An 11,400-nucleotide genomic window follows, 5' to 3' on the forward strand; every position below is an offset into this window, starting at 1 on the left:
AGGCTTTCCCACTTTTTTCAAATAATTTAATCTTCCAGTTCTTATTGCACGAATTAGACGCACAAAGACAGCAATCTATTATTTCGCCACTCCAAAACTGAAAAAAAAAAAAAACCAAAAATCAAAATTAAAATTAAAAAAAAAACTCTGTCTTTCTCTCTCTAAAGAGCTTTTCTTTTGTTTTTTTTTCTTCTTTCTCTTTCTCTGTCCTTCATTCATTTTAGAGCCTTTTGAGCTTCTCTTTGCCGTCGCTCCTGGTAACTGACACTTCTTTTAGAGAGGGCTATTCTTACACTTCACTGTAAGTAATGATGTGGGTTTTTTAAAGATTATGTTTTTTTGTTTGGCGTTTTGAGCTGAAAATTTTGGATTGATTTGAGGACTTTTAGAGGTTTTTCAATGTTTGATTTATTTATTCTGTTCAATGTTTGAGCTTGATGAAGTGTTGGTTCTATGCTTGTAGAGTGTAATATGAGCGTTTGTTTCTTCATTTTGGACCAATTCTATATAGTGTTTTTAACTTATGGGTTTTGAGGTTTGGTGAATTTGGAGATGGGTTTTTTGATTTTTTGCTATCATGTTGTCTAACTTGTGATATTTTGAGTTCTTGATTGTGCTTTTTGTTGTAAATTTGTGTGTGTGTTTTTTTTGTTGGATATATGAATTGGTTGAATTTGTAGATCCAGGTTAAAAAACTGTTTTTTGGGCTCTTGAGATTGAGCTTATATGTCACTTTATGTAGAAAATGGGTACCCAAATCGTGGATCTGTTTTGGTAATAATAAATTGAGTGTCAAGGGCCCTTTTTTGTTTGAGCAAATAGTTCAATAGCTGCTCTATTTTTAGGTGTAAATTTGAGCTGGAATGCTCTATAGAATAATGAGGAGTCGTTTGGACTCAATGGTCTAGCTAGGATGTGTCATCTGGTTGTGGACCAATGATTAGTTAAGCAATAAATTCAAATTTATGACTTTTAGATGTGAAATTTAGAGCTAATGCATCTTCTGTGACTGCTTTTTGAAGGGGAAGTTAATGCCGAAAAATTTTTAACATCCTTTAAAGATTTTTTTGGTCTGGCAATATTCTGAACTTATGCCGTCTATGTGCTTATGAGGGGGCCTCTCCACTCTCTATTTGCCTGATATTATTTATCTTCGGACCTGTATATTTAGTATAATTCTTATTTATGTTTTCCCTTTTGGTGCATTCTTCCCTAGAGGCTCATGATGAAGCTTTTATACAGGTTCTTACTGGGTAATGCGTCTTTAGAGAATGCAGCATTCTTTAATTGGCATGCCCAGAGTTATGTCCATTTCTTTGTGCTTGTAATGTAATGATGTTAAAAAAAAATCAGTGGACTTGGTTCAAGCTTAACCAGCATGAGTGTAATCACGGATGTTGAAGTAAGTAGCAACTGTAACTAAGAAGGGGATCTTGCTGTCAGAGTTTACCCTGTATTAAGAAAATATGCCAACATGGTGGGGAAAGTCTTCATCCAAAGAAGACAAAAAGAAAGCAAGCAAGGAAAGTTTCATTGATGCTATAAATCGCAAGCTTAAAATTACATCTGATGACAGATCCACTAGCAGATCAGGGGGTTCTCGAGGACGCTGTACTGATACTGTTTCAGAAAGGGGATCTCTGTCTCAAGTCCCATCAAGATCACCATCACCCTCGACACAAGTATCACGCTGTCAAAGTTTTGCAGAAAGGCCTGATGCTCAACCACTTCCACTTCCTGGGGTGCATCATGCTAGTGTTGTGCGTACTAATTCTGGAATTAATGCATCAACAAGACCAGGATTTGACAGAGGTTCAAGGCCGTCACTGTTTTTACCCTTGCCAAAACCTGGACAAGTCTCTAACAAACTGGATCCTGTAGATGCTGGGGTGATCTTGCTACTGCTTCTGTTTCTACTGATAGCTCTATTGATAGTGATGACCCATCTGAATCTCGTCTACTTAGCCCCCTGACTTCTGATTACGAAAATGGACAGAGAACTGCTGCAAACAGTCCTTCTGGGTGAGTTTTAACTAATATTATTTAAAATTATAGTATTTTCTAACTATACCTCTCTCACAATTTGTATGTCATCCCTAATTGGTTATTATTTTCAAATTTTAATGAAGCATAAAGCTTACAGATCAGTTGCCTGTTATCAATCAGAAGAACTCAAAAGAGATACTGAAGCCAGCTAATATATCTTTTAATAGTCAGTATTTATCCACATCACCTAAGCGAGGACCATTGAGCAATCATGTGCAGAATTTACAAATTCCTCAACGTGGTGCTTTCTGTAGTGCTCCAGACAGCTCAATGTCAAGTCCTTCTAGAAGTCCAATGAGAGGGTTTGGTCTGGAGCAACTTTGGAATGCTGGTCCCTGTACAGGAAAGCCATTCTCTGACATAGCTTTCCTGGGTTCCGGACACTGCTCCAGTCCAGGTTCAGGCCACAATTCTGGACATAATTCAGTTGGTGGAGATATGTCAGGACAGCTATTTTGGCCACAAAGCAGGTGTAGCCCTGAGTGTTCACCAATACCTAGTCCCAGAATGACAAGCCCTGGTCCCAGCTCCAGAATACACAGTGGTGCTGTCACCCCTTTGCATCCACGAGCTACAGGGGCTGCCACTGAGTCACCTACAGGCCGACCTGATGATGGGAAACAGCTAAGCCACAGGTTGCCTCTTCCCCCAATAACAATACCCTTTTCTTCTGCATATTCAGCAGCAACATCTCCATCGTTACCCCGAAGTCCTGGTAGGGCAGAAAATCCAACAAGCCCTGGCTCCTGCTGGAAGAAAGGACGATTGCTGGGGAGGGGCACATTTGGACATGTCTATCAGGGTTTTAACAGGTCTGTCAGATGGGTTACGCTCTAATCTTATCTGTTTCATTTGTTCTTGTTCATTCTTGAGTGCTGCATTTGTGGCATAATTTGTTTTCACTGCTACATCTTTATTGTTGTAAAGCGATATGTGGGATTGAACCCAGCTATTTTCTCAATCATAATGTGTCTGAGTATTGAATTAATCCTTGCTAACTTTATCATCAAATTTGGATGTTCACATTTTCTATTCAAGGTTGTTGATGGCCTTTTATTCCCACTCAAATCAGTTGGCTAATAATTGTTGCAATTTTCTTACTATTTCAATGCTTGATCTGTTTTCTCTCTCCTTTTCACCTTCTTATCTCTTGCTATAGTGAAAGTGGGGAGATGTGCGCAATGAAGGAGGTAACTTTGTTTTCAGATGATGCCAAATCAAAGGAAAGTGCACAGCAGTTGGGGCAAGTAAGTCCATGTCTTCTAGTTTTTTTTTTTTTAAGAGATTTGTCTGAAATTTTGTAGCTTTAAGAACCGAAATCATGTTTTCCCTGATGTTCATTTGAGTGTTGATTTTTCTTTTGGTGTAAATAATAATAGATAGCTTTTTATACTCATAAAAAGTTTCTTGACAGGAAATCATGCTGCTTAGTCGCTTACGACATCCAAATATAGTGCAATATTATGGATCTGAAACTGTGAGTTCTTGTTCTTTTCATTTAAATACCTTGTTAAGGTGTCATTCCCATAATTAGTCTCTGATAGTCTGTCACTGCTAGAAGTTCTCCTCACATCAAATATTACAGATCAACAAGATCAATTGATGCATTGTGGTAATTGCATTTTTTTCCCCTTTTGTTCATGAACAGGTAGGTGATAAACTTTACATATATTTGGAGTATGTTTCTGGTGGCTCCATCTATAAACTTCTTCAAGAGTATGGTCAGTTTGGTGAAAGTGCGATTCGGAATTATACTCAACAAATTTTGTCTGGGTTGGCTTACTTACATGCTAAAAATACTGTTCATAGGTGAGTTTAGTTTCTGGTGATACTTGGGTTGTTCACGTTGTGAATATCATAATTTCTCACTGTGTCAATTGTGCTGGAGATCATTTGTATAATATGCAAAATTTTTTCAGAGACATAAAAGGAGCAAACATACTGGTTGACCCCAATGGCCGTGTGAAATTGGCTGATTTTGGGATGGCAAAGCACGTAAGAGCACTTATCTGTGATTTCATAATTAATGGATCTGTCTACAAAACCAAAATAAATCATGCTTATGTTGCTGTGTTTATCTGAACTAGATCCCGACATATGATATTGTTGTAAGATGACTGATTTAAATTCCTGAGTCCTCTTTTCTGTGGCAAATTCTAATAAGAAAAAGTAATCCATGATTTGTTGTCTAGTAAGCATACTTTATGCACATATTGCATGTCCCTTGATTTTTTTTTTTTTGTGAAAAGTGATGTCCCTGGATATTAATATACGTCATCTGAAATAATCTGCAGATTACTGGGTCATCTTGTCCATTGTCGTTCAAGGGAAGCCCCTATTGGATGGCACCTGAGGTCAGCATGGTTTTGTAGTTATATTCCAAGGTCTATCATTTCTATGATGCTTTCTGATAATATCATTTAATTTCATTTGCCATTCAGGTTATCAAGAACTCAAATGGATGCAACCTTGCTGTTGATATATGGAGCCTTGGGTGCACAGTTTTGGAGATGGCTACCACAAAGCCACCTTGGAGCCAGTATGAAGGGGTTAGTAAATTTTTATACGCAGGCATGAAATTTTGACTTTGTGTGATATTATAAAAATTAAAGGTCATTAGTTATACAGCAATGTTCATTTTCCCTTCTGTATGAGCATCCTAGTCTGCATATTCCTTTAAAAAGGAACATGTTGCATGCCCAATATGAAAATCTTTTTACCTTTTAATTCATTCTGGATACATTTGCTTATATTTTTTCATAGGTTGCTGCTATGTTCAAGATTGGCAACAGTAAAGAACTTCCAGCAATTCCTGATAGTCTTTCAGAAGAGGGGAAGGACTTTGTGAGGCAGTGTTTACAAAGAAACCCATTAAATCGCCCTACAGCAGCTTGGCTTTTAGAGCATCCTTTTATAAAAAATGCTGCACCATTGGAAAGACCCATTTTTAGTGCTGACACGTCAGACCCATCACCTCCAGTTACCAATGCAATGAGAACACTGGTACAAACATAATTATAAGTTTTGTACGTTTGATCTGTCTAATGATTTGATTTTGCGGATCATCAGTATCTGTTCAGGTTTTTACTGTTATTGCTGACTGCTGCATTCTGCTCTTGGATATTTCTTTAGGGAATTGGAAATACTAGAAATCTGTCATGCATAGATTCAGAAGGGACGGCTAGCCTTCCGTGTAGAGGTTTAAACGTGGGATCAGGATCCAGGTCTCTCTCTCTCTCTCAAACATGGATGCTAACATTCACACACACCCACTGCTACTTTTATAGTAGCAGCCTAGACATGCATGTTTAAATGTGCACTGACGATGGTTAATGTGCGCATGATTGGTTATGCTGTATACAAACTTGAGTTGATAGAGGGCCTTCAGCAGCTTTGCAGCTTAAAATAGAAAATTTTCTAAGAGGATTAGCAAAAATTCTGACATGTAATATGAATTTTCTCATTCTGCTTGGAACAGAGGACAATAATGTTGTTGGCCTCTAAGGGAAGCGAACATAAGAAACCGCTTTTCCAGTTCACTTCCTTGAGAGTGGCATGAAATTACATGATAATGGTCGTAGATGGGTCTGTGTCCAGTTAATATTAGAACACTTTCTTTTAACCTAAATCTGACTTGATACTTTTATCATTATGATACTTGTTGTCATCTCAGGTGCTGTGCTATGATTTCATTAGTGATTATAGAATGTTCACATGTAACTAAGGTCTTTTTCTGCCAAATTGTTTTGGTCTAAACACCTTTGAGCCCTCCAGTATCGAATTTTATATGCTCTTATGATTGCATTATAGAAAGAAACAAAGCCATTAGCTTGAAAGCTGCTGGATGTCTTGCAAGGTCTGATTCTACGTAGAAAATAAGTCTGCAACCAAGTTTTTTATGTGTCAACCGTAGTTGCCCTGATCTAGAAATGTTTATTATCTTTTGTCTTATCATGATTTTCTCTATTTACTTAATTCTATTCTATTCCAGTGATGCTTATACACCAAGGAACGTGTCATGCCCTGTTTCTCCCATTGGCAGTCCTCTACTACATCCAAGGTCACCGCAACATATGAGTGGAAGGATGTCCCCCTCTCCAATATCTAGCCCTCATACTGTTTCTGGTTCATCCACTCCTCTTAGTGGTGGTAGTGGTGCCATTCCATTTCATCACCCAAAACTGCCAATCACCTACTTGCATGATGGTATGGGAATAATCCCAAGGTCCCAAAATAGTTACTATGGAAATGCTAGCAACCCTTATCAAGAACCCAAGCCTGACCTGTTTCGAGGGATTTCACAAGCCTCTAATGTTTTCCAAGATATGATTTCATCAGATACTGGTGCTTTTGGAAAACAGTATGGACGGCCTGGCCATGGGCATTATAGGGAACTTTATGATGGACAGCCAGTCTTGGCTGATCATGTGTCCCAGCAACTCTTGAGGGACCATGTGAAGTTTAAACCATCATTGGACCTGAGCCCAAGTTCATCAATGCTTCGTCATAATGGTGGAATCTAGTTTGCTACAGAATCCTCTGTCAGGGAGGGCGTCCAGGCATTTTAGATGCTCTTGGGTGCTCTGGTCTTGTTTCTGTCATCAATATTAAGGTCACAGGTTCCAACTTCCACACAGATAATATATGCTTAGTTCTGGAAGTCTGAATGGCAGAAAGGAGATAATATGACGTTGGAATGGTCTCTTTGCTTGGTTTTCAATTTTTACAGGAAGCAACGACTAGCATGCAAGAGGTTGTTGGAGGCCGGATGTTAGCTGCACTCATAAAATTTTCACATTTGTGTCAGTGACTGAGGCTCTTCACCTTGCTGGTACATATTTCACCATCATAGATAATTTGTCATTTTCCAGTATTCCGTGCAATGTGGAGACAGAAATGCAAAACCAAGCTCACCTCTGGAGATTGACTTAAAGCAGTTCCCGGCAATGAATGCATCTGCTAGTGTAAAGAGAATTGTACATTTTATTACACCTAAGAAACACATAGTTAGAAGAGCTATTCTTTCCAATTTTTTCCCTCCCTCTACATATTTTACAGGTGGAAGGACAGTGGTGGGGGTTAAAAAAGTTTTGTACATAAGATGGGGAACCAAAACCGAATCTAGGCTTTTGTCAAGATTGACTTGCGAAATTTGCTGAGACTGGTTCTGGTAAAATTTTTTTCCATCAGCTGTAGCAGCTCAGCCAAAAACTTATTGTGGCTGCTGATATTGATGTATCTATTATCAAACTGGCAGCAAATTTATAAATTCTAATTTGACTTGTATTTACTTTCCAACCTTGAGAAATGAACTGTGTTGTGCATTTCAAGGACATAAAAATGTTGGAAAAATCGATAGTCTTGCCTATATTTCTTCCTTATTGCTTAAGGCTCAATTCGTCCAAAATCCAAATAGATTAGTAGCCGGCTTTGAGTATTTAATCCTAGTGATTTACCCCATGATTGACATGGTAAATTGATGATCAAGAGGGAAGGTCAGTAGGTGGCCACCACATTCTACATCAAACGAACTACTACATGAGTCAAAATGTCCCACAGAACCATTGCATTGTTAGCTAACCATCGGGTGGAATGCCATGCTGGGGATCCCTTAGCCACAATTTTAGGAAATGAAGAATGCTTGAGTAAGTTTAAACCAGATAATTGTAGCTAAAGCCCTGTGATGAACAAAACTACATATACGTGCCATTTCCGCTGGATCAAAACTTAATGTACTTTAGCAGCAGTGAACAGAGAACACTGGTCATGATTTTTATAGTTTACCACTGTTCTTCAGATCTTGCTATACTTTTCTAGTACCAGAAACACTTAGTTTACCTTCTTTGGATGGGATCTCTTTCTTTCCTCAAAATTCAGCTGTACCGGCCACAACCTAATATAAGGACTAGTTTTCAGATTCATGTAGTCAAATCATGAATAAGAACTAGCTGTTGCAACTACTACAATCTCATCATTTTCAGATAGATCAATCCCTAGCCCCCTGCATAATATGAAATATTGTTGTTTTTCACAGTTTTGGTTCAAGAGTACAGGCATTAAACTGCAAACTTCTATAACCCCAAGTCTAATAATATACTTTCGACTCAGCGACCAAGCAATCAAGCCAGAAAGCAACGAGACTCCTCTTCGAAAGGCCTTCTCAACCAACTACTTGGTATTGGTCAAGGTCAAGCTGAAGTCCCATAACCTTTTTGCCAAGTCTGCATCTTTAGCCTTAGAGCTTGGATTGCCTATGTTGCTGTCCATAAAATATTCTCCGCTAACACCTTTAACTTGTGGATGTAAAGCCACGTAGCATGTAGTGGCAGCTCCCTACAACCATACAGAGGGAAACAAATATGCAGCTGAGCCGTGTGGCAGAGAGACTACTAATTGAAGCACTGTTTATCATAATGAATCTTATCACAATTCATAATGAATACCTGTGGAATATTTTTTAGGAAATATTTGCCAACCATATGGCCAATGCCTGCATCAAGGCAATATATCATATCAGTAATCTAAAGCCAAAGTTGACACAAGTCAACCTCAAGCAGTTTGATACTAGGGTTTAGACAAGCTGGTGAATGAAGCATCACTACGTTATTGGACTGCATTATTGGACTACCTATTACTAGATTGTAATCAGCACTGTCAAGTAAAATTATTACAGTTCAGCAACTAACCTTGTCCTTACTAAATTATATTTTCCTATCTCATTCTGCATTGTGTGAGATATAGCTGGTAACACAGTACGACAAAGTTATCTTAACCATAAATACAGTAATATTACTAGCTGCTAAGGACTTTCTATAGGTCCAAAGTGATGATCCTAAATTGGAAGAGATTTTATGTCATGGTGAAGTCAAAGAGACGTATCTAACTTGTTTTGAATTTCCAATATACTGAAACTATCTTCAGAAGTCAAAAATCAACTAAATCTTAAATAAGTCGAAGGATTACTGTTAATAAAACCATGGTGGCGCATAAGATTGGTCATAATTGCTCCAGGATGAACTGAATTTGCAGTAATCTCCACCCCTTCTTCCTATTTATATCCCGACAAAAAGAAAAACATTCACAGATTAGATCCCACTAGGCACATTAACAAATCACAGCAACAAAAGCCATTTCAGACACATAGAGAGACAGATACTTCGAACAATGTAAAAACTTTTACTCAAAGCACTAGTGGCAGATCAATAGACCAATTATTTTCAATAGAATTTGGCAGAACAATTCACTGATAAAGAAAATTCATAATGAGATACAATTTTCTTAGTGTCAACATGTTAGCATCTGCATAATACATTAAGTGATTTAAGTGATATGAGATTCAAGAATTGTGATATGCTCAGCTTGGACTGTACAAATTGTACATCAAACACAAATTGACCATATTGTGTACCTTCAGGCGCCTAGCAAGCTCCTTAGCATGCAATATGTTAGAAAGCTTTGACTGCCCATAAGCAAACCAACTAAAGTATCTGTAAATTGGTGAGCAAAATGAGAAAGAAATGATCAAGCATTTTATAAATATCTTGGAACCAAACAAAAACTTATTCATCCATGATTCTGCATCCCAGAAAGGAGCAAGTTGGTGAAAGCCTATTGTCAATTTTACCCTGATTCATCATTGATTTTATCGAAACGAATTCCTTCACGATACACAAACCGGTGACCTTCTGAAGATAAATTTACAATCCTTCCTTCTCTGTTGCTTTCACGTGCTGTATTTTTCATAGTTTCTAACAAAAGATTTGTTAAAAGAAAATGACCTGCAAAATAGCTACTATATCTCATTAGATTTGAGATTCAGGTACAGATCATGGAGATCTTTCAATCCAAGTGTATCAAAATAATTTACTCATTGTCAACACACTATTTATAGACAAACTTCTATGAAATATACTAACCTAAATGGTTGGTCGCAAACTGCAGTTCTATGTTGTCATGGGATAACATGAAAGGAGTTGCCATAACCCCTGCATTGTTGCTTTCAAGCAAGGAAAGAGAGTATTAGTCCTCTCATCAAAAGTTTTACTAAAGTCCATGCACAAGCAGACTGAAATACTAATTGATAAAGTAAGAAGAAAACAGCAATAACAACTGCAATCGTAAGCACAAAAGAATATTAGTAAATTCACATACAAAAGCACATAAATGCACATATCCACATGCACGTGTCAGAAATTAAAAGAAAAAGACCATAAGTAATTCAACTTGCAGCAGTTTATAGTTCTCACATGAGGAGATTTAAGGGAAGACTTGAGGACTGATATTCTGATGCAAATTTCCTTACTGATGCCATTGAGCTCAGATCTAACTCCATCACATCAATTGTAGCACCAGGTAATTCTTTGAGTATTGCTTCTTTGACATTCCTACCAGCAACCACATTCCTTACTGCCATAACCACATGGACACCACGCGATGCAAGAACACGTGTTGTCTCTACACCAATACCACTTGATGCTCCTGAAATTTGAACTGACATGAGCACTTGGATATGTAACTAAGAGAAATACATGAAAACACCCACAGTATGGGTCTCGTCTTATAAATTTAAACACGTTAAGTCAAGCAAGAAGTTGAGGGTTTTCTTTTCTTTTCTTTTCTTTCCCCTTTCATTCGGAGAAGTGGTTTTCTTTTAAATAACAAAGACTATCACTCTCTCACATGCCAGAAAGATCTCATAAATCATTGTAAATTTTAACCGGCAAAACCCAAAAATTTGCAACCAAACAAAATTACGTCGTCACCAAGCTCAGTAATTATGGCAAACCAGACAACAGGGGATTAAGTTCATCAGAAAAAAGTTCACTTCTTTTTCTCTCAACGGAGACAAAAATTATTTCTTGTCACATGATCAATTGATCTTTCCATTTGTGTGATTAGGCGACCTCTCAACTGAACATAAATGATCCACCTACTCGGTTTTTCCGTAAAAAGCAAGTCTTTCCCAAAACCATCCAACCGACCACACAGAAGTTTAGATTAAGAAAATAGACGGCAAAGATGAAAGACAAGACAAAAACCCAGATCAAAAAGGAGCCCAAATAACAGAAAGAAAAAGAAGAAAAAAAAAAAACCTGTAACAATGGCAGTGAGACCAGTTCCGTCAATCCCTTGAGTAACTTCCTCTGCTGTAGAAGAAGCAGAGAACCCAGACGGTCCTTTCCACCCGAAAATCCACATGCTTACTTTTTGCAGATTAGTTTTACTCCACTTGCCTAGCAGTTTCTCTCCCAAAAGCCAAAATGCCTTGTATTGGTCATTGAGACGCTGCCCATGTCAATATGTACTCCTCCTTGACGCTTTGACCAACAACAGTGTTGTTAAAAAAATGGTCAA

The 11,400-nt window shown here is 37.8% G+C and overlaps 2 protein-coding genes across 2 annotated transcripts; one reads left to right on the forward strand and one right to left on the reverse strand.

Annotated features, from left to right (window-relative positions):
- The first annotated feature begins 77 nt into the window (after positions 1–77).
- YDA (Protein kinase superfamily protein) lies at positions 78–7,332 on the forward strand. The gene is given in 13 exon segments (XM_021439432.2): positions 78–301; positions 1,243–1,884; positions 1,887–2,022; positions 2,130–2,858; positions 3,206–3,293; positions 3,461–3,523; positions 3,695–3,855; positions 3,966–4,041; positions 4,341–4,400; positions 4,488–4,595; positions 4,810–5,049; positions 5,179–5,270; positions 6,038–7,332. Coding segments are annotated over 12 exon segments (2,703 nt in total). The 5' UTR covers positions 78–301; positions 1,243–1,466; the 3' UTR covers positions 6,570–7,332.
- A 335-nt stretch (positions 7,333–7,667) lies between these two features.
- On the reverse strand, positions 7,668–11,357 carry LOC110424801 (NAD(P)-binding Rossmann-fold superfamily protein). Its single transcript, XM_021439494.2, has 8 exons — positions 11,139–11,357; positions 10,293–10,524; positions 9,963–10,042; positions 9,671–9,824; positions 9,455–9,533; positions 9,010–9,094; positions 8,490–8,536; positions 7,668–8,379 (listed from the first exon to the last, which is right to left on the reverse strand). Exons 1-8 carry the CDS (start codon positions 11,242–11,244, stop codon positions 8,215–8,217), a joined length of 948 nt encoding a protein of 315 aa, XP_021295169.1. The 5' UTR covers positions 11,245–11,357; the 3' UTR covers positions 7,668–8,214.
- Positions 11,358–11,400: the final 43 nt, after the last annotated feature.

The sequence above is a fragment of the Theobroma umbraticum genome, unplaced genomic scaffold, assembly GCF_002168275.2.
Source record: "Theobroma umbraticum cultivar Fairchild unplaced genomic scaffold, ASM216827v3 scaffold_30.0, whole genome shotgun sequence".
Taxonomy (NCBI): domain Eukaryota; kingdom Viridiplantae; phylum Streptophyta; class Magnoliopsida; order Malvales; family Malvaceae; genus Theobroma; species Theobroma umbraticum.